Source organism: Ambystoma mexicanum, chromosome 3p (assembly GCF_040938575.1).
Source record: "Ambystoma mexicanum isolate Mex_15411 chromosome 3p, UKY_AmexF1_1, whole genome shotgun sequence".
Lineage (NCBI taxonomy): Eukaryota > Metazoa > Chordata > Amphibia > Caudata > Ambystomatidae > Ambystoma > Ambystoma mexicanum.
Genome location: NC_090925.1, coordinates 1,200,177,784 through 1,200,202,463, shown reverse-complemented (window position 1 = coordinate 1,200,202,463; position 24,680 = coordinate 1,200,177,784). Strand labels below are relative to the sequence as shown.

At 45.2% G+C, this 24,680-nt stretch overlaps 1 protein-coding gene across 2 annotated transcripts in view; it reads left to right on the top strand.

Annotated features, from left to right (window-relative positions):
• Window positions 1–24,680, top strand: part of PKD2L2 (polycystin 2 like 2, transient receptor potential cation channel) — an 817,035-nt gene that overhangs the window by 509,428 nt on the left and 282,927 nt on the right. For both annotated transcript variants that reach the window (XM_069652616.1, XM_069652617.1), the window contains exon 8: window positions 22,411–22,581. In XM_069652616.1, the coding sequence (XP_069508717.1) occupies window positions 22,411–22,581 (171 nt within the window). The remainder of the gene's footprint in view (window positions 1–22,410; window positions 22,582–24,680) is intronic.

The following is a 24,680-nucleotide window of genomic DNA, read 5'->3' as shown; positions in this document are numbered from 1 at the left end:
TTGCCGAGCATGGATATTAGATTATGCAGCATACACCAGACCCTTACTACAAGCGCTCAAGGAGGCACAACAGGAGAACAAAAAAATAGAATGGTCAGAAGAAATGAGCGCCTCCTTTAAATCATTAAAAGAGTTGATTTCAAGCACTCCAGTGCTCGCAAGTCTGATTATGGACGCAAGTTTTACCTGTTCTCACACTGCCAGGGAACACTCATGACAGCTGTACTTACACAGAAGACGTCCCTAGGACACAAACCTTTGGCTTACTATAGTGGCACTTTAGATGCTGTGATGCAAGGACATTTCGCGTGCGAGCAATCGCTCGCTGCAGCCGCGTTCGCAATTGAGAAAAGTGCTACAATAGTAATGGGGTGCCCTGTGACATTGTTTGTGGAACATTCATTATTTGCAATACTTGAGAGGTCAAAAAAGCACACTGACAACACAGCGGGCAACCGCCTACGAGATAATATTGTCCAGCGCCAACATCCATGTGGTGCGATGCAAGACAGTGAATCCAGCAACATTCATTACAGGAGCGTGCACACTAGAGGACATGCAGGAACACAATTGTGCAACTTACACAGGAGAAAGAGGGGAGGACACAGTGGTGTGTGAGAATGCTCTGAGCGAGGGGGAAGTGTACTTCGTAGATGGGTCAGCATCAATTGACGTGGACACGGGAGAGAAACATGTGGGTATGGCAGTGGTGAGATTAGAAGACGGTGAGTATGAGACACTAGTGCAGTACCGCCTCCCATCACATTACTCCGCACAAGCAGCAGAACTGATTGCCCTCATAGAAGCACTACATGCAGCTAAAGGTTGTGCAGTGACAATATACACAGACTGAGCTTACATGACGACAACAGTACATGGGGGTCTAGCAAGATGGGGGCGGAAGGGGTTTCGACGAGCAGATGGAACTCCAGTGCAGCATGCAGAATTGCTGAAGGAGTTGATTGAGGCCCTACAAGATCCCACAGCAGTAGCAATAGTGAAGTGCCAAGCACATACATCCAACACAGATGTTGTGTCTTTGGGAAACGTGGCAGCGGACGCTGCTGCCAAGGAAGCTTCCTACTTACAGAAATATGAAGCAGGTGAGTACATGCTGCAGCACAAGATAAACGAAGAGCTCCCAGAAGGGTACAATATGATGCCTATATCACAAATACTAGAATTGCAGGAAGGAGCAAGTGCAGATGAAAAATTGATGTGGACGAAACGAGGGTGTAGCCAATCGGCGACAGACTTACTGTGGCGACAAAATAACTCAGGAAAAGTGGTAATGCCAGTAAAGTTATTGGAAATTGCGTTCCAACAACTACACTTCCCAGCACACAATACGAAACAGCACATTGCAGCAGAGATACAGGAGGAGTGGTTCGTGCCCTGTCTCCAGGAGCACCTATCTCGATTAACGCTGGAATGCACAACATGTCAGATATACAATTCAGGAATGACATTACGTACGCTCCGGGGAACAATTCCAAAACCAATTGGGCCATTCAGAGAGCTACATATCGACTACGCAGATATGGGAGAAAGGTGTAATGGGGCATGTCACATGATCGTGGTTGTATGCCCATTTTCAAGGTGGGTAGAAGCAGGCCCATGTGCACAACCTGATGCTAAAAGCGCTGCAAAGTTCCTAGTGAGGGAAGTGTTTGCGCGCTGGGGAATTTGTGACGTGATTCGCTCGGACAACGGCACTCACTTTGTAAACGAGCTCTTCAAGGAAGTAACTACATTGTTGGGAATAAAGCATAAATTGTGCTCGATTTATCATCCTCAAAGTAATGGCGTAGTGGAAAAGATGAACGGACTGTTAAAAGGGATGTTATCAAAACTATGCTTTTCATTAAAAAAGAACTGGATTTACTGTTTGCCCCTTGCGCTATTTGAGCTGAGAAATCAGCCAAGTAAGGACCACCATTTATCCCCGCACGAGATCGTGACTGGGAGACGAATGCACACAGCACACTCCCCACTGCATGAACACTCAGATGCACACAGAAGCGCTGCAATATTGAGAGACGAGTTCACAGACTATTTGAAGAAATTAACAAGGGCAGCGCACACAATAACAAAACAGCTCTCTCCACCTTTCACGAGAGAGGAGGGAAACACAACAGGGTCTGTTACGGAGCCTAAACCACAGCTACAGCTGATGCCGAGTGAATTCATTTATGTCAGGAGTTTTGTGCGTCGGTGGAATGCACCACGGTTCCATGGCCCATACGAGGTAGTGTTTTGCACGCCCACGGCAGTAAAAGTAAAGGGCCTGAAGTATTGGGTACATTTGACAGATGTACGAAGGGCATATAATAATGTGCAGGAAGAGGTGGATGAGGAGGCACAGACAACAGCAAACAATGCAAATGAGCAGAATGTCTGAATATGAACTTGTGTGTGTGACAGTAATGCACCTGAATGAAAAAGTGGCTGACAAGTATACTTGCATTTTTAGGATATTACAAAAAAAAAAAAAAAACAACAAAAAATATTTTTTCTCTTGTGAACTTATATGTAATTAATGATGTGATAAAATTATGAAGTGTTTACTCCCTTGTCTGTGCATCACCATCCCTACAACCCTACCCGCTTCCATTCCCTTTCAATATATACTGGCACTGGTAGTGCCAACAAAATGTTTACATTCATGCACTTAATGCCCTTTTATATCTTAAACAGGAGCTACAATGGCATCTAACGGGCAGCCTGCAACGGATAGATTTATTAGATTTAGAGAGCTGTTAACTGAGAGATGCAGATATTCGTATGAGTGTGGATTATCTGTATGCATTACATTGTTTTTTACAATAATGTTTGGCCTGGTTACATATTGGTTCATAGCGTTCATCTCTATCGAGATGAATGAGGGGGGAGGGATTAACAGCACTACTGTGATCAATGCAACCACAAGTGTAAATACTAAGGAAGGTGACTTTTTGGTATGGGACGGAACTAAACTTGTATGGGGTTATTATACCACACCATCCAATGCTGTCATCTCAAAAAATGAAGGGCTACAGGGTGAAATGCAAAATAACACAGTGTCTCCGCCAAAGATATCTAATTACAATGCTCTCAGTTTAAATGACCGAAACCAGTCCGCCATATCCTGGTTGTATAACACCCCCACCAGCCAGCCTGCCCCCATAGCAAAAAACACACTGACAGACAACATAAAGGAAGAAAAGGAAAGGATGAGAGCAACACACAAAATATTATATGATTATTGGGCAAAGGGGGGCGGGAACGAGAAAGGGGGGCCCATTTTGTCCATCGCCCATGAGGCTGGGAAGTACATGAGGAACAAAAATAACAGACGAAAAAGGAAAGCGGGGAGGAGGAAGTATGATGAGTACTATGGGTTAGGACTAGATAAAATGGAAGACCCACGACACCCCCACCAGACGAATAAATGGTATGCGGACATGAGTGCAACAGCTAAACAAACAACAAATGAGAGCTGCTATGTCTGCTCCCTCATTCCCCATGCTTCAGGCACACCCAAGGTATTGTTATCCAAAGAATTGCCTATTGTAGATGCCCAATGTCTCCTTCATCTCACGTTGTGCAGGATTAAGAACACCTTCCAGGCACATGAAGTTACTTTTAGAATGCTGCAGAACGAGAAAACTTGCTACCCAAAGACGGTAGGAGTGGTATGTCTGGAAGAAACATTTTTTGTGATACAAGGGACACTTTTTTCGGACAACAAGTGGAAGGACGAAGAAGTAATGTGTAAAGCTGAAGCGCTGAGGGGTGTGGCACCAGAGAAATTGCAATGGATAGAAGAAACGTGCACACCAGTATGGAAAGAACACATTTCAAAACTAACTTGGGTAACAGCCATTGAAAAACCCTTCAAGCTGCAGAACGAAATAGACTATGAACTATGTTTTAAAGGAGAGGGGAAAACCTCCATGGGGACAAACAAGAACTGTAACAAGACCCTTACCATCCCAGATCTGAGAAAAGGGACAGCGGCCCTGATGGACACCTATTGGGTATGCGGCAACCAGGCATACCTGCACCTCCCCCAATCATGGAGTGGCAGCTGCTCAATGGCCACTCTGCACTCAGCCCTAATGGTAATCCCAGAAAGCCACATTGATGGGAGCAAAAGGACACGAGAAAACACCCAACAGAGTGCGACCCAGCCGACTGCAGAGTCACAAATCTATGTCCTGTCTTCCGGAAACAAGGAAGAAGTGCTGTCCCGAAACAGACGAGCATCAAACTACATATCAAAGGCATCGTCGGAGTTGCTGGCACAGATCCCAGACAGATATCGATTATTCAGCTCGGCAGAAACATTCTTTGCCTCACTCATCCCAAGTTTTCAGGCCAGAGCAAACGCAAAATGGCTCCAGATAACACGATGGGAGCTGATCCAGCTGGCAAATGACACTGAAGAAGGGTTCAACGTAATAAAAGTGGAACTAAGAGCTTTACGGTTGATGACCATGCAAAACAGGTATGTCTTGGACCTGTTGACGGCGATGGATGGAGGTGTTTGCCGAAAAATCGGAAGTGCCTGCTGCACTTTCGTACCTTCTGAAGACGCAGACAACGGCTCCCTGTCCCATGTGATCGAAGCAGTACATAACCTGGGAGAAAGAATGAAAATGGAAGGTGGAGCAGAAGAAAGCACGTGGTTCGACAATATCTTCTCCTGGGTTCCATCATGGCTGGGAATGACTGTGAAATTTTTGATGCCGGCTGTGGTGTTCCTCCTCTTTATTTTTTGCCTGTGCCAGGTGGGTCTTCGATGTTGTGCTAACGCAGTACCTAATGGTGCAATGATGATGGTGACAATGGGCAACACCAGTGGTACAATACAAACTATGCAGGAAGTGCAGGTACAAACAGGAACTGATGACAAATTGTGGTATACCACCATCAGAGAGCCCCGTATACTAGAATGGTACCAGAAGGTGTGGGTAGACTTGGAAGGAGAGAGCGGATGTATACACCTGAACTGTACCCCAGATGAATATGCCAGGAGGGGTGAGAGCTTAAGGGGGGTGTGCAGAGCGTGGATGCCCATAAAAGGCACACCAGCATGGGATGACGCAATCATTGACGAAGAGGAGTGTAGGAGATTGGAAGATTTAAAGAATTTGTTACTTAAGTAACAAAAGGGGGGAAATGTAGGGGAGGATTGGTCCAAAAGACCCTCCTTGACTACATCCCTTGCCCAGGTGAGGGCCATGGCTCATCGGGCGTCCCCTCATACCACCAGGGCCCAGGTGGTGGAGGGCTCACCTGCTGAAGACACTGCCCACACGTATTGAATTTAGCTAGGCCTCAGAAACCATCTTGTCTAATAAAGATGGTGTGAGCTCAGCGCACTGTAGCGCGGCCCCCACCCTCGGAGAGTTTCAATTATCCCTGTGGCCGCAGCTCCCTGGCAGATCCGCTGTGAGCCCGTTCCCACGAACAAGACGGACATGAGCTAGTGTAAGATACTAACACTGTAACATTTCACCTTCCGCAGTCTATCACTGCTCCCAGCATGACCCGGCCAGCGAGGCCTGGGTGAAAAAGAGAACTGTAAAACGGTCCTCGGATAAAAGCAAAAGTTCCCAAATACCAATGCCAAAACTACCTGCAATATGCGCATTTTCCTCACAACACCTCTTCTATTAAAGAAACCTGTAAAATGTATAAATATGGTAGAATGCATGCTTACATGACATTAGCAATGAAGAACCCACACCACTGCAGTTGTGTGCTAACAATAAAAAAGCGTTCTAGGGGACTATTCGTTATGTGTATCATTGAAAAGCTTACACCCCATGGTCCCACGCCATAACCGGACTAATGCTGCTAGAGTGCAAGGAAAAGACAGATGTAACCACACAGAGGGCTCATGTGAAGGACGCGCGAGAATGCACCCTTCATGTGTGTATATCTAAATCCCTTATGTGCCACTACCGTCACGGATGGTGGCGAGTCATTTTCTTTGCGCTCCACCAACCTCACTACTACCTCACTTACTGTAAATGTATATGGATGCAATCAAAATGTTGTAGTTGTTAAAACGTAGTGTACAAATAAACGTGCTCAGACTGGCTATATTTGAGAGACATTTAGCAAAGTTAAAATGTATGTCTTCATATGATTCAAATGAGTATTGTATAGTAGTTGAATGTTTATGATGTTTTCACCTAAAATTGGCAACACGCGAGGAAGATACCTTTATGAATATGCGCAAGGCCATTCCCCCTCCCTCCCTGCGAAGACTGCCAAACAAGAGAGCAGAGGCCCGCGCCGCGCTGCTCCACCTCCCCCAACTAGGCTGGAGCCGCTTCAAAGATTTGTAGTCCCCTCTGCAGCATCCAAGGCCATGGCCCGCCACCTGCATTATTTACAGCCCAGCAGTAAACCTCCGCCTGAATACACAAATCCATAGGCGCCCCCTCTTAAACCCCACAACCCACTGGATCACCTTAGACTTATGGCCCCTGTACAATTAAGACACCCAATACTGTGGCAACATACAGCAGCACATTCATAACGACTTCTAACAAGACAGAAAGACATGTACCGCCCGTCCCATGCCCTGAGACTTAGCCCCTCGACCTATGGTACCGGTCAACAGGACACTGGTAACCATGCACTGATGAATCACCATCAAACCCGTCTCAAGGTGCATTCCTCCTGTGTTGCATTAACCTGTAGAATAACCTATTGAAAGATTTACTAAAAAAGATAATATTGCAATAACTGAATGACTGCGGTGTGCATGGCCTAGGGCAAATAAGTCAGGAAAAGACATTCATCTCTGACACTGGCCACAATGGCACAACAACACCGCCCGGATGAACTCAGCTGACCTGCCAGGCCCAGCCCAACCCACGAGGCTGACCAGTGACGTCCTCCAGCCAAGGCCAACCACATCGCAGCAGCGCCTATAGCTAGTCATCGCCACCCAATCCCATTGAACTTGTGCCCCTTATAGTATGTAGGTTCTGATGACGTGTTTTGTAAATATATACGCCTGTCTTTGCTATTGTCAGACAGAGCGCTCTCGGAGTTTGCAGAGTTCTTTGCATGCCCTATTCTGACTGATAAACTCCCATTTACGCTCACCCGCACTCTGTCTTGGCCTTATTCCCATTTTGAGAGAGTCCTTCATTGTCTCTCATTGCGGGGAGGATCGTGCTGGTTGGGGACGCTTGCCTTCAGGGCTCTAACTTGATTTCTTTCTCAGAAAAAATAAAAATCACCTGATAAATTGTCGCTAGTGGGTCAAGTCGCACTTTGGATTCCTGAATCTCTGGGAGGACACAGACAGTGATAAGTTCACACTGAATGTGTATAAAAGTGTATGTCCTGAAACACCAGGGGCTACTGCTCTTTCTTAAACAATCCCCAGGGATTCTCAGAATGATGTGCTACTGACACATTTCTCATACAGGACAGTTTTAATCTCATTTGTCGCCTCACGACGCCCTCTATTAGAGAAAGTCCAAATGAAGGATTGTCTGGATTACACTTAGGGAATTTAAATTTGGTAGGCCTTCCCCTTATGTCCCTGGTGTGGTGGTTGAAAACTTGTCGCCAGTGTTGGGCAGGATTTTGTTTATTAATCTCTTTGACCCCTCTGGGGGTGACATGTCTGCTACCATACAAGGTACATAGAGGGGATGATTACTGCATGGGTACATTCTTACTCTAATTATAACATATATGTCCTTGGCGATTCTAATGCATATTGTATATCGATTGAAGAGAAAGATAATGACTGTGTGCATAATTCAAGTCTGCTTATGTCTAATTTCCCTGACGTCTAATCATATTGAGGCAGAGCTTGCATTGCTGGCCAATGGTGGACCAACTTATTGGGCACCTTTGACCTAAAACAACTGTCCTTCCGCAATTCGAAGGGTGAGAAAGCTCCTTATACATGGTCCAATGTTAGTGCTTCCTCTAGACTCAAATAAGGTATTTGTGAGTAGCAGGTTGTGGTTAACTTCCACAACCGCTCTTCTTACATTCACAGACCTCAGTGAAATTGATATGATTAACTTGTCACTCAATTTAAGATCAACAAAGAATAAAACTAGAGTATTGTCTATTATCACAGTCAATGCACAAGGTAATCATGTCATTTGGTCTGATAGGATTGTGAACACATTTAACACATGGTTTAGTCATTTTGACGGAACAGTAGAGGCATTATTAGAATCACACGATTGGAAGGTACGTCATATGATGGACTATGCCATAAGTTCTATGCACCTTGATTGGGTCTCTTACAGAACCATTAACAAGAATGAGGGCCATTTTGATAGCAATAGTGTTAACCGTAAAAAGGTTTATTGTAGGGCCCTTCGGCAGGTTCTGGCATTGAAAACCTGCTCATGGAAGTCAAAGACATGTCTTATTAGTAAGCACTGAATATGATATAAAAACTGGATATCCAATTATAAGCGTAGTACGAATAATAATGCAAATTGAAAATGTCTTTTTGCAGTATTAAAACAGAATGATAATAAGAGGTTCTGGGCTTAATATAGGAAATTTATGTCAGAAGCAGCCCCTGTTGAACTTAACCCACTTTCTGATGACCAGTGGGCTATCTTTATAAAGTGTCTGTATTATGACAAGTCTTTGACCAATGGAACCATTGAAAGCTACAAGCCTTCCCCTAATGTGATGAATGGTTTTGAGAGGGAAGATGTACAATTAGCTGTTTAACGTACCTAGGGTTTGCGTGCGCCTGGACCAGACAGGCTGTCTAGCGTGGTAATTAAGGAAAATCAGAATTATGGGTGTCCTTTTTAACCCTAGTCTTTACAGTCTTAAGTCTGGAACAAACCCTCCTAGTTGGCGGGAATCAATACTAACACCAGTTTTCAAAAAGGGGTGTGGATTGGATCCAGGAAATGACAGGCTCCTTGCTATGTTAGACTCAAGTGGAAACATCTTTTCGAACATCTTACTTAGACACCTGCAGAAGTGGGCAGATAGTAAGGGGCTTTTAAACAAATTACAAACTGAGTTTAGACATGGGAATATTACTTTGCATAACATCTGGGCGTTTCAGTATTTGATGACTGACGTGCTGCACTCTACGAACAGGAATTTGTAAATTGGCTACGTAGATGATGCTGCAGAGTTTGATCAGGTTTCCTGCACACTTTTGTGGGATAAAGTCGTTCATTGGGTCATTGACCCAGCCTTACTCTACCTCATTAAGACTGTGTATTCCAATAGTTCAGTATCTGTACAATTGGTTCAAGATGGACATGTCACACAACCTATTATCACCAAGCAGGGCATGATGCAGGGGTGCATCTGAGCACATTGCTTTTTAACCTGCAAGTCGATGACATGGACATAGGTTTATGATCTTGTCAAAATCATCCACCAAGCATTGGAGGAGGAAGTATACCCTGGTTGGCATACGCTGATGACACCATACTCTTACATCAGACTCTGATTGGCCTCTGGAATTCACTGGAGGCCATTTTTGACTATTCCACCATGAATGGGATGCTAATCAACTTTAACAAGACCGAGGTGATGATAATATGTAAGTGGACTAAAAGCCATAACATTTTTTATTGGAAATTAGATAACCACTCTCTTGAAGAGGTTAATTCATATATATATATATATATATATATATATATATATATATATATATATATATATATATATATATATATATATCTTGGTATTCCTATTAAGTCTCGCACAACCCTGTCCTTCTATGAAACTTGTGTTGCTGAGAAAAATGGGCGATTGTAAAAAATTGTATACCTTGGAAATGGGGATACAATGTAACTGTTTACTTGGAAATGAACAGGATTAGTCTGGTTGCTTGCATCTATATGGTTTGGAATTGCTACCGTCCAAGTACGTCAACTGGTTAGATCGCATTGAGGGCAAGCTAATCGTATCAATTTTGGGGGTTCCCAGGGCTGTCCCTGTTGAAACACTAAGGCTCGAGCTCGGGATGTCCGCCCTTGTTGCCCAGTGGATGATTTTACATTGTACATTTTTCACTAATTTAGTCTGGGCAGGCAACGGGACTCACTCTCTGATAGGCCTGTTAGCAAACAATTGTTTGAATCCTCTTTATCTGGACTATCAGTGACTAAGCATCTTTGCATCATTGCATTAGTTATACAGCATAAGGAGGACTTTCTTGAATTCATCCTATCACTTAACTCTAAAACAAGGGTATGGGATCAAGCGATGAATCCTTCAAAACTGAGCATGAGCAACAGGTGTACAGAGTATGCCACTCAAGGTTTTCACCTTGATCGACCCTGTACTTATCTGGAATATCTCTGCTATATGCCTTTGAGGTGTTTCATTTTATATGTATGTTTAGGAATTCTACCCACCTTGGAATACCTGGGGCGTGGCAGGGCGTTGAGTGCGAGACTAGACTTTGTCATCTTTATGGGTTGAAACTTAAGTCAAAAGTTTTCGACATATCTTGTTAGAGTGTCCTGTGTTGGAAAAACACTACCTAAAGGGATATGGTGAACTGGTAGTGCCACCTGACAGGCAATTTTCTCATCAATATTCCCTGCAGAATTTCTGTTGATTCCAACAGATGCTCATCATGTATGGAAGTGTGCACTTTTAAAAATAAACTCATTGTGATGGACAATTGTAATTGATGTGCTGTATTATAGAAACTGATAGATGTATTGGCAGAATAGTTTTCTACGTTTTTTACAAGTTCCATAATACTTATTTGGAGTGGTTTGCAGATTGTATGTTAGTATTAAGTTTCTGTTTTTGTGGTGTAGTGTGAAGTTTACTTAAAAACAAATGCACTTAAGAATAAAATAAAAAATAAAGGAAAAAATAAAAATAAAAAGAATTCTGTCTATCTGAGTTTGGGCATAGTTATCTATTGATCTAACTATCTATTGATATTGATATTTTTTTATTTCTTTTAAAAAAAATCTTTTTATTAGTGATCACAACAGGAACAACAGCGCCTTCTCCACATCATATTCAGCACATCATACAATAGTGCATCTCATAATCACAATAGTATAATGCAGGTTACATGTTGTTTTTATCATCCGAAAGCATTTCACACAGGTGCACCCTGAAAGGGCCCCAAATGTCTTTTGGTCGGCTTGTGCCTGGTTGGGTCAATACGTATTGCTCCTCACATTCGTTAACATACGTCAATTTGCGCAGAAAAGTGTTCATGTTTGGCCGCATGGGGCTTTTCCAAGCTTGTAGAATACATTTTTTGGCCACCGCACGTGAGACACTGAATAACCTTCTAATTTTTTCAGAACACTTGCCGATATCCCTGAATAAATATTTTTGAGGAGTCAATTGAGGGGGTATTTGCGTAATTTCCGCTAGCACTCCAGCCACCATCCCCCAGAACCCCACCTGAGCCGAGCACTCCCAATACATATGGGGGCCCGCCTGTGCAGAGCCACATTTGGGGCAGTCGCTGAGCAGTCTGTTGCAAATTTGGCTATCTTAGCCGGTGTATAATGCAATCTATTCAGGATTTTGAACTGGATCAGACGCAGGCCAGCATTGAGTGACACCTTTTTCGTAAGCGCACAATATCTGTCCCATTTCTCCTCCGTTATAGGCGTTTTCATGTCTGACTCCCATTTTTCTTTTACCCGGTTTGTTGTAGGAGTGTGGGTCTGCACTGATATGTACAATTTAGAAACCCCAGCCCTCCTTTCGCTGTAACCAATTGTGTGCATGGATGTGGGGGGTCTCATCAGGGAAGAGTGACCACCACTATTATTGGAGTGTCTGGAGTGGCCCTCCACCCACAGCTCTTGTAAAGTCTGCCAGAGTTGCAAACTTCCCATTTATCAACATGTCCCCCACCTTCATTTCTCCATTGGGATCCCAGGTTTCCCCGCATACCTACATCAAATGTCGGGGGGGGGGGATGTTTGGGAAGTTCCATAGGGGAACCTCCGGGTTATAGGGCGTCACTAGTTTGTCTCTTATATATCGCTCCCCAAAACAGAACAGTGCAACTCGCCGGGTCGTATTCACATGTATCCTTATGCTGTGTGTTGAAAATGACCGATCTTATGTCCGTGGGGGATGTGGTGTGTGTTTCTAGCCATGTATGGGGCGATCTATCTGCCTCATCATACCAATATTTCGCAAATTGTGCCTAAGTGTCATGATCTCTGCTTCCAAAAGGTCAGGGTTTTCCCAACTCCCTTGGAAGCAGATCCATAACCCAGGTTCCGAGTGCCAACCAGTCCCAATTGGGACCTTTTGGACCCAGTCCTGGCGCCAGTGGCACCAGGCTCATAAATATGCCCAGTCCCAGCGCTGGAAGCGCCGGGCTCATAATGCTTGTGTGGACTTACCTTCAGCAGACCATGCTGCTTACTTGCCTGCCAGTTGAGCCTCTGATCCTCTTCTGTTTGGAACTACTTTTCCTGTTGGGTGGGGGTGGAGCCACTCCCTAGATTCAGAACACTGGAACTCTTCTGGAAGGCAGGAACTCTTTTCTTACCAGGAACTCTTTTCTTACTTAGGCGTGGCTGTGGAAGGAGACACCTAAGCACTACAGGAGGCTATTTAAACCACACCCGGTGGATGAATCTTGCTTTGCGTTATTCTGCAACCTCTGCAGCAGAACGCTCATCGTGTCTTCTGCATCCGGTCCTGGGCCTAAGGAAAAAGGCTTACCATCCTGAATCCAGTCTTCAGCAACACCTATAAAGACAAGAAAGAACAGGTTAGCATTCCGGCATCTGAAAGGCAAAGGCTTACCTACTCTTCGTGCGCTCCGGAGGTCTTCACACTGCATTCCGGCATCTGAAAGACAAAAGTTTACCAACTCTTCGCACGCTCCGGAGGCCTTCGGCGCTGTATCCCGCATCTGAAAGACAAAACAAGGTGCGTTTAAAGACATTGGGGAACTTTAATACTCACGTGCCATTACTCCTTTCCACATCTAATCCAGTGGGTATTCCGGCACCCTGCAGCCGCTCCGAACTCGTACCTGCAAAATAAAAAGACAGTTAGAGCGCATAGTGAAGCAGGCAACAAGCGCTTACTTACGTGCTTCCAGGCGCTTCTATTCATCACACGGGCTCCATCTTCAACTCACTTCAGCCCGTCATCCGCCATCGCCGGAACCCTGCAAAACAAGAGACATCATTACTAAAGACTTTAAAGACATTTGAATGACTCGAAACTTACCGTTCGTGCAGTAAACAACGGACAGCAGTCCTCTGAAGTCAAGAGGCCTGCGCTACCTATCCAGTGAAGAAACTGGTTACAGCACCCTGCCCCGAGGCGGATGGAGAGCTCGGCATTCACTTACCTAAGGTGAGAGCGTTAACCTTTGGGGGTCTACAGGAGAGGAGAAGAGGAAAGAGATAGGGACACCCCAATAACCCCAGTTCATTAACCCCATATTTTCTATCTGCAGACATCTTACTCTACACGTCAGGCATACAGTGCACAGAGGTCCAGCCCAAAGAGCCAACCGGCTGCTACACATCACCTTTGAAGATACGGTAGTCGCCCAGTCAAGACCGGCGCCTCTGCGAGAATCAGGTGAGCGTTACACTAAGCAACCAGACAGTAGAGCTCAAAGTCCGGGGCGGCAATGCCTCCGGTGCAGTATGGCTCTGTCATCTGTTCCCACCCTATTCTTGCTGTTTTCCCACTCCAAACAAATGTTACTACCATTGATCGCAGTTTGGCAAAAAGGTCCTTGCCAGGCCATATGGGCACATTTACAAAGAAGTATAGTAGCTTAGGGAGTGCAATCATTTTGAGGAGTGCAATTTTACCGTGGAGAGAGATGGGAAGGTGTCTCCACACCTGTAATTTGGTGTTGAGTAATTGCGGTGCATGGTCATGATTATCAGTATAAAGGGTGTGTCTGCTCCTGGAGACCAGCACTCCTAAGTATCTGATATGTTGTTCCGACCACTTAAGTCCACAAGTCACCGCTGGGTATTCTGTAGAGGGGGTAAGCAGGAATATTTCCGATTTAGCATTATTTATAGTGTACCCAGAGTATTCAGCAAATTCATGTATATCTGCCATTACAGGTGCAATGTTTTTATCGTGTTCGCGGACATATAATAGAGTATCATCTGCATATAGTGAAATTAGTTGGGTGGAGCGTTTCATTTTGATTCCCTTATCCCCGTGTCTCAATCTGACAGCAGCTGCCATGGGTTCTATGGTTGAAGCAAATAGTATGGGTGAGAACGGACAGCCCTGCCTAGTGCCTCTGCCCAGTTGGAACATTTCGGAAATGGTCCTATTAGTACACACTCTGGCCCCAGGGGCAGCATACAGCAGTTGAATATATCTGATGAAGTTGGGTACCACTCCAAATGCTTCCAGTACTGAAAAGAGGTATACCCATGAAACTGAATCAAAAGCCTTTTTGGCGTCAAGGGACACAGCGACTGCGCTTCTGTCCGGATCTATCTGTGCCATTATACCGAACAGGCTAGGTAGGTTTAAGGCAGTGGACCTTTGAGGGATAAACCCGCTTTGGTCCGGGTGGACCAAATTGGATACAATGGGTAGCATTCGATTCACCAGCACCTTCACAAATATCTTAGCGTCAGCGTTTATGAGCGAAAGGGGTCTGTAAGATGACATATCGTGTGGTGGACGTCGGGGCTTGGGCAATCAAGTTATTATGGCTTCTCTCGTTGTTGGGGACAGTATGTTTTTCTCTAGGGCCTCCTCCCAAGTTTTCAGTATTATAGGGACCAGTTCCTCATGGAATTCTTTATAGAATTCGGCACCCAGCCCATCCGAACCCGGTGCCCTACCAGATGAAAGCTCCTTAATTGTTTCAGTGATTTCCTCTGCGGTGACAGGTCGATCAAGCACCATTCTGTTTTCATCCGGTAGCTTCGGGAGATCAAGCATAGCCAGATAGGCCTTTATTTCAGTGGGGGTCTTTCTATCTCTGTTCGCATAGAGAGCCTTATAGTATTTCACAAATCCATCGTTTATGCCTTCCTCACTCGTGACTACTTCTTTTTTGTGCCGTTTGGATTTTAGTGATTGGGTTCGGTTGCCTTTCGTGTTTTATCAAATTGGCCAATGTTCTTCCAGCCTTATTCCCCTCGCCATATCTGCGTGCCCGGGCAGGGGCCGCCATATACCATACTTCTCTTATAGCCAGATTGTCAAAGTCTCTAAGGATTTTGTGTATTGCAGCAAGAGTGTCCCCGCTGTGGGTGCGACTGTAAGTTTCTTCTAAATGATTTAATTCCTTCTCCAGCCCTTCAAGTTCCCGTTGCACACATTTCAGGAGAGCCGTGGATTTTGATATCAGGACTCCCCTGACACAAACCTTGAAGGTTTCCCAGACTGTGGAGACCAGATCCACCGTCCCCACATTGTCTGTGAAAAAGTTAGCTACCTCAACGTGCAAGGACTCAACCACGTTTGGGTCATTAAGTATCTCACTGGGCATTCTCCATCTCCTCATCGGTCTGGGGGTGTGGCTTAGTCTGAGTTACAACATCACAGGGGAGTGATCAGATAGCGTGCGGGGCAAGATTTCACAGTTCTTTAATGCATTCGACATATTTGAGGACAAAAACCAATAGTCTATGCGTGACTATCATGAACAGAGGAGTAATATGTGTATCGTCTAATACCAGGGTGCAGTACCCGCCATGCATCTATCAATGAAAATTGTGAGAGAAGTTGACCCAGTGTTAGTACCTTTTTTGGGGGGAGCCCTCGCTATAGTGGTGGATTTATCCAGTGCGGGGTCAAGAGCCACGTTAAAATCCACTCCCCACATTATGGTGGCCGTGTCCAATTTGTTGCGGACCTTAAATATACTTAAGTAAAAGTCCGGATCATCAATATTAGGGCCATAGGTATTAACCAATGTTACTTATTTGCCTGCTATTTCCCCCCAAACCAAAACGTATCTTCCCATTGGATCTATTTTGTGTCCCTTGGTCTGAAACCCCAACGACGGATGTATGATTGTGATCACCCCCCTGGACTGAGAAGAATAGTCTGTGTAATAACGCAGCTTGCCCCATTTGGCCAAAATGTTTGTGTTAAGTGAGCCTTGTGCATGCGTTTCTTGTAACATCAGAATCTGGGGGCATTGCCTGGTAACACAGTTCCCGACCTTTCTGGCCTTCATCGGGTTGTTTAACCCCCGGACATTCCAGGATAGTAAGTTTATCTTTAACCCATCACCAGCGCTTCATGTATACGCATTTCGACGAACCATTGTCTCCAATAGTTCTTGTACCTACATGACGAGAGTAGCACCAGCATCTGTGAGACCACACTTCTACTAAACCTTAAACATATAATCCCCCAACCTTCCCTCCAGAACCCCAACTCGTCAATGTGACAACAAAAAGCCATAACGTTCCCGTCCCCCAAAACCCACCCCCCATCCACATCATCTGCCCCAACTTGACGATGGTCCCTTTTAACCTGTAGGAACTCTCCTGAGGAAGCCACGTTGCAATCACGTGGCCACCAGATCGGGCTCACGGCCCGCTCTTAATGTTACATGGAGCCCCCTACAGGAGCCGAGCAATGTTAGAAACCAAAAAGGATATTGGTGCATCTTTGGGTCATTAAACAGGAGCTCGGCTCTCAGCCGCTGGTGAGGGTCTGCCGTTCTGGTCCGGCCCGCGGCCTCTGGGGGGCAAAGGTATAGTGGCCTCTACATAGGCCAAGGCAGCGGCTGGACTTTGAAAAAAATGTGCCCTTCATCAATATTGAATTCTCATCTTGGCCGGAAATATTTGTGCGTATGGGACTTGTCGTGCTCTCAGCAATCGCTTGACTAGTTTGTATGATCTTCGACTTGCCTGCACTCCGGCAGCGAAATCCGGGTAGATATGAGTGCCGCTTTCCTCATACTGTAGTGTCCCCAGTTCTCTTGCCATCCTAAGGACTGTATCTCTGTCTCTATAATTGAGGAGCCGTGCAATGATTGTGCGCGGCGGAGCCTTGGGTTTTGGAACAGGAGCCAAAAAGGAGTCTGCGCCAAAAGAGTTTTGAGGAGTAACTCCACCTGCTGCTCAATTGCGCCCCTGCCAAATTTTTCAGATACACCCACAATACGAACATTGTTTCTTCTGGACCGCGATTCGAGATCCTCATATTTATTCTGCATTTTAGGCCTTCTCTGAGCTGAGCTATGTCTCAGTCATGTCGTGTGACGGTGTCTTCATTGGCGCCAATTCTATTTTCTGCCTCTGTCAATTGCAGGCTTTCCTTGTCCACCCTTGTTTTAAGTGCCCTGATGGTAGTAACAATGTCATCCAGCTTGACATTAATTGACAGGAAGCCATTTTGCACTATGGTCGTCAAGCGCTCCACTCTGTCACCTTCATCTGTGTCGGGGTTGGAGCCGTATGCAGCCGGTGGCTCCTGCTCATAGTTTGCTTCCTGACTGTTGGTGAACGAGTCCATTGGCCCTTGCTTCATGGCGCCCTTTCCCTCCGCCATTTTTTCTTGCTTTCGTGTATTTCCCATGGCAGCCGCATAAGCGGGACTCCCACCGCAACCTGCCTGGGGGGACGCGGCGTTCGTGGGTCAGTGATCCAGCTAATTATATTTCAAACCCATTCACAGGTTCCACATGCATTATTCGGCCAATGCGCAATGCCTGGGAGCAGTGGGATAATTGCTGCGTAGGGTTAGGGGATCTTATGGCCCCAAGTCCTCTGGCCCCTGCACCCCTCGTGTGTGTTCAGTGTTCCCAGTACACCGCACAAGAACCAGGATTGTCAATGGCCTGCTCACAGCACCCAGCCTGACTGCCAAATGTCACCCTGCATCCACTACTCATCCGGGTTAGGGCTGCGGAGGCGTGTCACTGGATGATGTCACTGGCCCAGGTCTCCTAGGGCATGGGGCCCCAACCACCAGCCACCCACATCCAAGCTCGGGGCAGCCCCACCGAGCAGCTCAGCTCCAGACCCACAGAAGCAACTAGCCTGTAAATAGAAGCGGGCCCAGTCTCTGTGAACCCTGCGTGGCTAGCGCAATGGACTGTGCTGTCCAACGTATGAACATATCAAGTTTTAAAAATTATTAGCCAGTATATGGCTCAATTTAACAGTGTCCCATTAATTACATCATGAGGCAATCCGCTGCTTACATATGTGTATCTCACGTGCAGTGCGCGCGCATATTGTTGTAAATATGTCACGTTGTTTGCTTGCCGAACTTGCTCAGAATAATGCAGTGCCCGTTACCTCATGTCCATAAAAGTGTGGATTATTTGTTTGTCCCACCGCTTCGCGGCCGACACTGTACTGCAGAACAGGATTCATTTAAACCAGGCGTTTCTCCCTCGGGGGGGGCCCCGATCAAGCCTCACCACCGTAGCTTCCGCCACGGGGGGGGGCAATCAGCCCGGCGTCCCCGCATTGTGCCGCGGACACCTGTTCCCTCCACGGCCCAGATCAAGTACTTAGTGCGTCGGGGCCTCCCCACCAACTGTGGCAATCCGGCAAACCCGCATAGGATCCACATACAGCAGCTACAGCCTACCGGTCCCAGACACACGCCTGCTGCAGCCAGCACGCTCCACTTTGCATCGGGCTTAGGTGTCGGGCGTCCACCTGGGGGGGGCAGTCCCCGCCGGGTATAGTTATTTCAGCCGCCACTCCTGCTCGCATCGGCACTCCGGGCCCCTCCTCTCAATGCTCCAGAAGCCTAGACCATCCGCGACTCGGGGCCTCGGATTTCTGGCTCCCCAGCGCGGTCAGCGCTCCGGCTTGGCCTCGGCAAACCGTGCACAAGACGTAACTCGAGAAGCACTGCCCCTCCGCTGCCAGGATTTCTCACGAGTATGCACCGTGCTTTACTCCACTCTGTCGTCCGCTTGGCGCTCTGCGGGTGGCTCCATAAACAGGATTAATTACCAAACGGATAATAATCAGGTCGGAGCGCTCATATCAGGCGGCCATACAGTCGTGTGCAACAGCGCCCCAGCGATATTGATATTTTATTTCTATCACGCTCGTACACAAGTGTTTCAGAGTGCGACAAGGCAAGGGAGGGGAACAGGGGAGAACAAAACAACTGTCTTACTTGGCCCAGTGATATTGAGAACGTGCAGGTGCATGGGAGAGGGGGTGGGGAAAAGTGCATGGAAGGGGGAGAAGTGGAGAGTGCGGAGTAAAGGAGAAACAGATTAATAATAAACAAATAATAAAGGCAACAAGCAGTGGTAGTATCTATCGATCTATCTATCTATCTATCTATCTATCTATCTATCTATCTATCTATCTATCTATCTATCTATTTATTTATTCATATTTGTTAAGTGCACAAAAGCAGCCCTGAGGCATTGTGGCGCTGGTTACAGAAATAGCGAAACTTAGTTACAACATAAAGGCATAAAAAAAACATGCAGGTTTAGGAAAAAAAAGGCTGTAAAAGAGCTTTCTGCTCTTAGAGCACGAGGGAGATTGTTCCAGAGTCTGGGTGCTATGTACAGGAATCCCCGTCCTCCCACTGTAGTCTTGTTGATGTATGGTACAGTGAGTTGGTTGGTATAGCATAGTCTGGTGGGTCTGGATGAGGTTGGTCTGTGGAGAGATATGACGGTGCAGTGTGATGGATGCATTTGTGGGTAGTAGTCAGAACCTTGAAGGTGATACGTTCTTTGACAGGGAGCCAGTGAACAGATCGTCTTGCTTGTGAAATGTGGTACCTTTTGGAGATGCTTAAGGCTGCTCTCAGAGTGTTATTTTGAGTGACCTGAAGTTTGTTTAGGTTTTTTTCAGAGGTGCAAGCAGGGAGCGCGTTACAATAGTCAAGTTTAGCACCTATGGTAGCTCTGGCTATTGATGGACAGTTTTCTTTGGTTAGGAATGGTTTGATGGCGTTAATGAATTTGGTGCTTAGTGCGGATGCGGAGACAATGGCACTAACTTATTTATTCATGGACAGAGTTGCATCAATGTAGACCCTTACATTTTCACAGAAGATAGGACTGGGATAGTGCAGTTGTCAATGTTAAAATTGACATAGAGACTATCTAGCCTGGCAAGTGTGGACTTTTGGCTGAGGATCAGGATTTCAGTCTTATCCCTATTAAGACATAGGCCATTAGTGGCCATCCAAGCTTGAATGGTAGCGTATGTATGGTTTTAGAGCCAAGGCGTCTGTGTGGTATGAGCCAGTTAGGGGGAGGAGCACTTGGGTGTCGTCTGTGTAGTTAGTGTAGGCGATCCCAAGTGCATCCAGTTTATCGAAAAGAGGCTTTGTAAAGAGGTTATACAGTATAGGAGCTGTACAAGAACCTTGTTGGAAACCGCAGTGTATTATGGATGGTATTGCGTTGGATGTGTTCGAAAAGACTTTCATGGCCCTGCCTTCTAGAAAGGATGTTATCCATGAGGTGGCTTGGTCTGAGAAATGTCCTGAGTGGGAGAGGTGTGCAGTGAGGGTTTTGTGGTCCACTAGGTCAAACGCCGCTGAGAGGTCAAGGAGGAGGAGATGGGCGGGTTTACCTGTGTCTAGTATCTTTGTTATTTGGTTTTTAAGGTCCAGCAGAGCAGTCTTTGTTCCGTGGCCTTTGCAGAATCCTGACTGTCTGTTAGCTAGGATGGAGTTTGTTTCAAGGTATAGTTGGATTTGGCTGTGTGCCACTTTGTCAAGAATTTTGAGAAGGAAAGGGACTGTCGTTATAGGCCTGTAGTTGTTAGGCAGCATCGGTTTGAGAGTCGGCTTTTTTAGAAGTGGGCGCACCCAAGCTTCTTTGAGACTGTCTGGGACGGAGCAGGTCTTAAATGAAGCAATAATGAATGCGGTAATAAGTGGAGCAAGTGGTTCAGTGCAGTTCTTGATTAACGTTGGAGGGCATGTATTGCCTTTGCAGGTCGATGGTTTCAGATGTTTCAGGATGTTCCGGACTTCTAGTTCCGAGACTTAATTAAAGGCAAATTTAGGGATGTTAATGGTTTTTCTAGAGGATTGAGAATGTGTGTGCTAACTCTTTTTCGTAAGGGTATTGTAGTGGTCCAGGATTTTTTTTTGTAAGAGGTCTATTTTGTTGAGCATGCAGCTTGTATACTGTTGCACCAAGCTTCATCCTTGGTGAGCTCGTCAGTAGAGATGGGAGGCACTGTAAGCTCTTTAAAGATGGTGAAGAGTTAGAGTCTGATATTCGACAGTTGTATGACTCAGATTTGGCATTGAAGATGGCAGCTTTGTATTTTTTAGCGATGTCTTTGAATAAGTCTTTAGTAATGTCGCACGAGTTGGCCTGCCAGTTTTTAAGGGCCTGGCGCTTGTTGTTACGCAGAGCTTGGAGGTCCTCTGTGAACCATAAGTTGGAATGGAAGGACTTTTTTCTTTTTTTTCTTCTAGGGGAGTAATGAAGTTTATTGCATTAGTGAGCGTAACCTTAAGAATGTCTGCTAGGATATTAGGATCTTGTGAGAACGGTGGGGCCAGGCATGGAGAGTTAAGAAGGGGGCGTGGGTTGTCTGCAGTTAGTTTTTTGGAGCTTCTGGTTAAAGTGGCAGATCTGTGTACTATGGTTTTTGTGGTAGGTGCCGTGGGGTTTGTAAATTGTATGCAGCTGTGATCTGTCCACGGGAGGAAGGTGTTGGAGGTGATAGAGGAGTTGCAGTTATGGTCGGCCAGCCAGTCTAGAGTTCTGCCTTTGGTGTGGGTGGGCGACAGACATTTGTTTTGTGAAGACTAAATTGGAGAGGTCCTTAAGGATTGAGATTGCTGTTTTGTCCTTGGGATTGTTATAGCCTAGATTAAGATCACCTAGGAGTATGGTTTTGGTGGATTTTTTAAAATTTTCGCCGAGAATGTGAGTGATTTGCCCTTGAAAATCGGCTGGGAGTCCTGGGGGCCGGTAGATGACGTGGATGTTGATAGTGTTGTTATGAGAGAGAGGTAGTTTGGCTGATAGTCTATCTATCTATCTATCTATATATCCATCTATATATTGAACATCTCTATTGGCCCCTGCTTGCCTGGCTTGTTAAAAAAGCACACAGCATATCCAAATGATCAGTGTTTTGCATATTGAAATAAAACTTACAACAATGTTGGTTTCATAATTACCTTGTTTCCAAGAATACAGGTAGGATATGCAAGTTGCTATTGCAGGAAAGGTGTAGTCCTATGCGAATTGATACAAGAGGACTTGGAATAGTCAGTGCACTCCGTAATTCCTAGTTTGCTAAACATAGTTAAAATAATAAAATACACACGAGGCAAGAGATCCTGTACTTAATTGTCTATTAGGGACTGGTTATTTGCCGAATGAGGCAGCCTCAGTTTATTTTTACAACTGGATGAACTATATCCTTGTATTATTACATAGTGTCCTTATATGCAATAACCTGAACCTATACAGAAGTGCGTTCCCATGTATTTAATGTGTCTTTTTATGTTTAGATATCCCTGATAGCCATTGCCTTCAATTTATATCGAACTGCAGAGGTGAATGCGATGCTTGACAAACTTCTGGAAAACCCGGACTCGTATCCAGACTTTCTATTTCTTGCTTACTGGCAAACTCAGTACAACACAATGGTCGCAGTTAGTGTCTTCTTTGCTTGGATAAAGGTAGGATTTCGAAACATGTGCTTCATTCTGACGATTTTCTTCACTTTAATAATGCGCTAATCACGGAGAGATACAAGCAATGTTTACTCAGTAGACATGTAAACTAAGGCACACTTTATAATATAGTTCTGAGTGTTAATTGTGAGCTTTCTGCTACCAGGATTGGACTGGCCTATTGGGCAATAAGACAATGCCCGACGTCCAGCCCATTATTCTAGTATGGGCTAGTGTTTTTGGCAAGAATAGGCAACTTTTGTGGCCAGAGTGGGACAGTTTCATAAGATACTACACTAGTTTTAATCACTTTCACTAAGCAAATAGGCTTTCAAATACATTATTTGCAAGATAATTTACCAAACACAATGCAATGAGTGATTGTGGGCCATTTTTTCATTGGTGTCTTGTGTGATGTTTTGTTCCAGACCTACCCTAGCTAGCTTTCAGATGTATCTTCATCCATCATAATTTTGGCAGCTATGATATAATGCAAAAAGATGAGTTGTACAAAGGAGATGACACCGTACAAAGGGAGTTCCAGTGGCTCAGTTGTTAGAAAATGAGTTCATCAATGACAAGCCGGCAGGTTCGAGTCCACACGTTGGCCTGTAAATGTTCAACCTGTTAAATTAGATATTGAGGGGAATATGGGAAAGGTTCAGCTTTTAATGATTTCCACAGTGATTCAAATAATGTTTTATCATTATTTCCATAGAAATGACTCAGAGGGAGAGGGCAGCACCTTTGTTTATCCTCACTCCCAATGATATACTCCCTAAAACAATGGCATGCTTTTTTCACACTCAGTTACAGCCACTGAATGCAATCTCCTGCCTCCAAGAATGCATGGGAGGTTCTCTTTTTGAGTAGTTAACAACATTGCTTCCATATGTGTATGTCAGGTATGGGGTAACATGTTTTCTCTCCTATTGAGTAGTCATGAAACAATAGTATGTGTTTGCCTACATAGTTATAGCCACATAATCGAATGTCTTGTTTACATCCAACTATGGGATTTTCTTCTCCCTAGTAGTCACTGTAAACATATGCCCTGTGTTTATTTATCATGTAACCCGGTCACCAAAATTCTCTCTTCCCTGCTAGTCACACAAGCACTGCATGTGTGTTGCAAACTCAGTTACAGTCATTGAATAAAATCGCCTCTCACCACCCATCTCCTTTGTGTTCTCTAATCCCCAACAGTAGTAGCCACAAAAAGATCTCACAGTCAGAGACACAATGCAATCTCCTGCCAGACTTGGACTAGCCTATAAGGCAATAGGGCAATCCTTGAAGTGCCGGCCCATGATTCTAGTATGATCCAGATGTTTTGGCCAGAATTGGCCACTTTTTTGGCCAGAGTGTGCCAGATTCCTAATTTACTACACTAGTTGTAACCCATGTTGGTAAGCAACAATTCTTTCATATGCCTTATTTGCAAACATATTTTACCAAAAACACCCCATTGGGCAGTACTCAAACAGTTTGTTCTGCCAAGGAACACATTAAAATATGTGATTGTGATTGTGTGCCAATTCTTCATTGGTACCTGGGCTGAGTGTATGATTCTGTCAGACCCTGGCTGGTTCCCTGATGCATCTTCCTTACTTACACTTCTGACAGCGATGCCATAATGCAAAATGGATGCTTCCCGAAGAGAGAGCCAGTAGCTCATAGGTTAGAGTCTGGGTTTACCAAGGGCAATATATCAGATTCAGGTCCACTCGTTGACTTGAAAATGCTCAACCTGGTAAGTTGGTAAGTTGGGCTGTGTGTTGGGAGGAACAAGATGCAGTTTGTTTTTAGTTATGTATGTTTGTCAGTTTAATAAAACATATTGTTTTAGCATTATAACCACTACACATGACTCAGAGTGCTATTTTATAGCCAGAGTTGGCCAGTTTCATAACTTAGTACACTAGTTTTAATGAATGATACTAAGCAAATATGCTTTTAAATGCATTATTTGCAACACATTTTACCAAAATCAACCCGCTGGGTAGTATTCAACAAGTCTGTTCTGAAAAGTAACAAATTGCAATGTGTTTATCATTGGTGCGTGGGCAGATTTCAAGTTTCTGGTGGCCCCGGGTAGTTTCCTG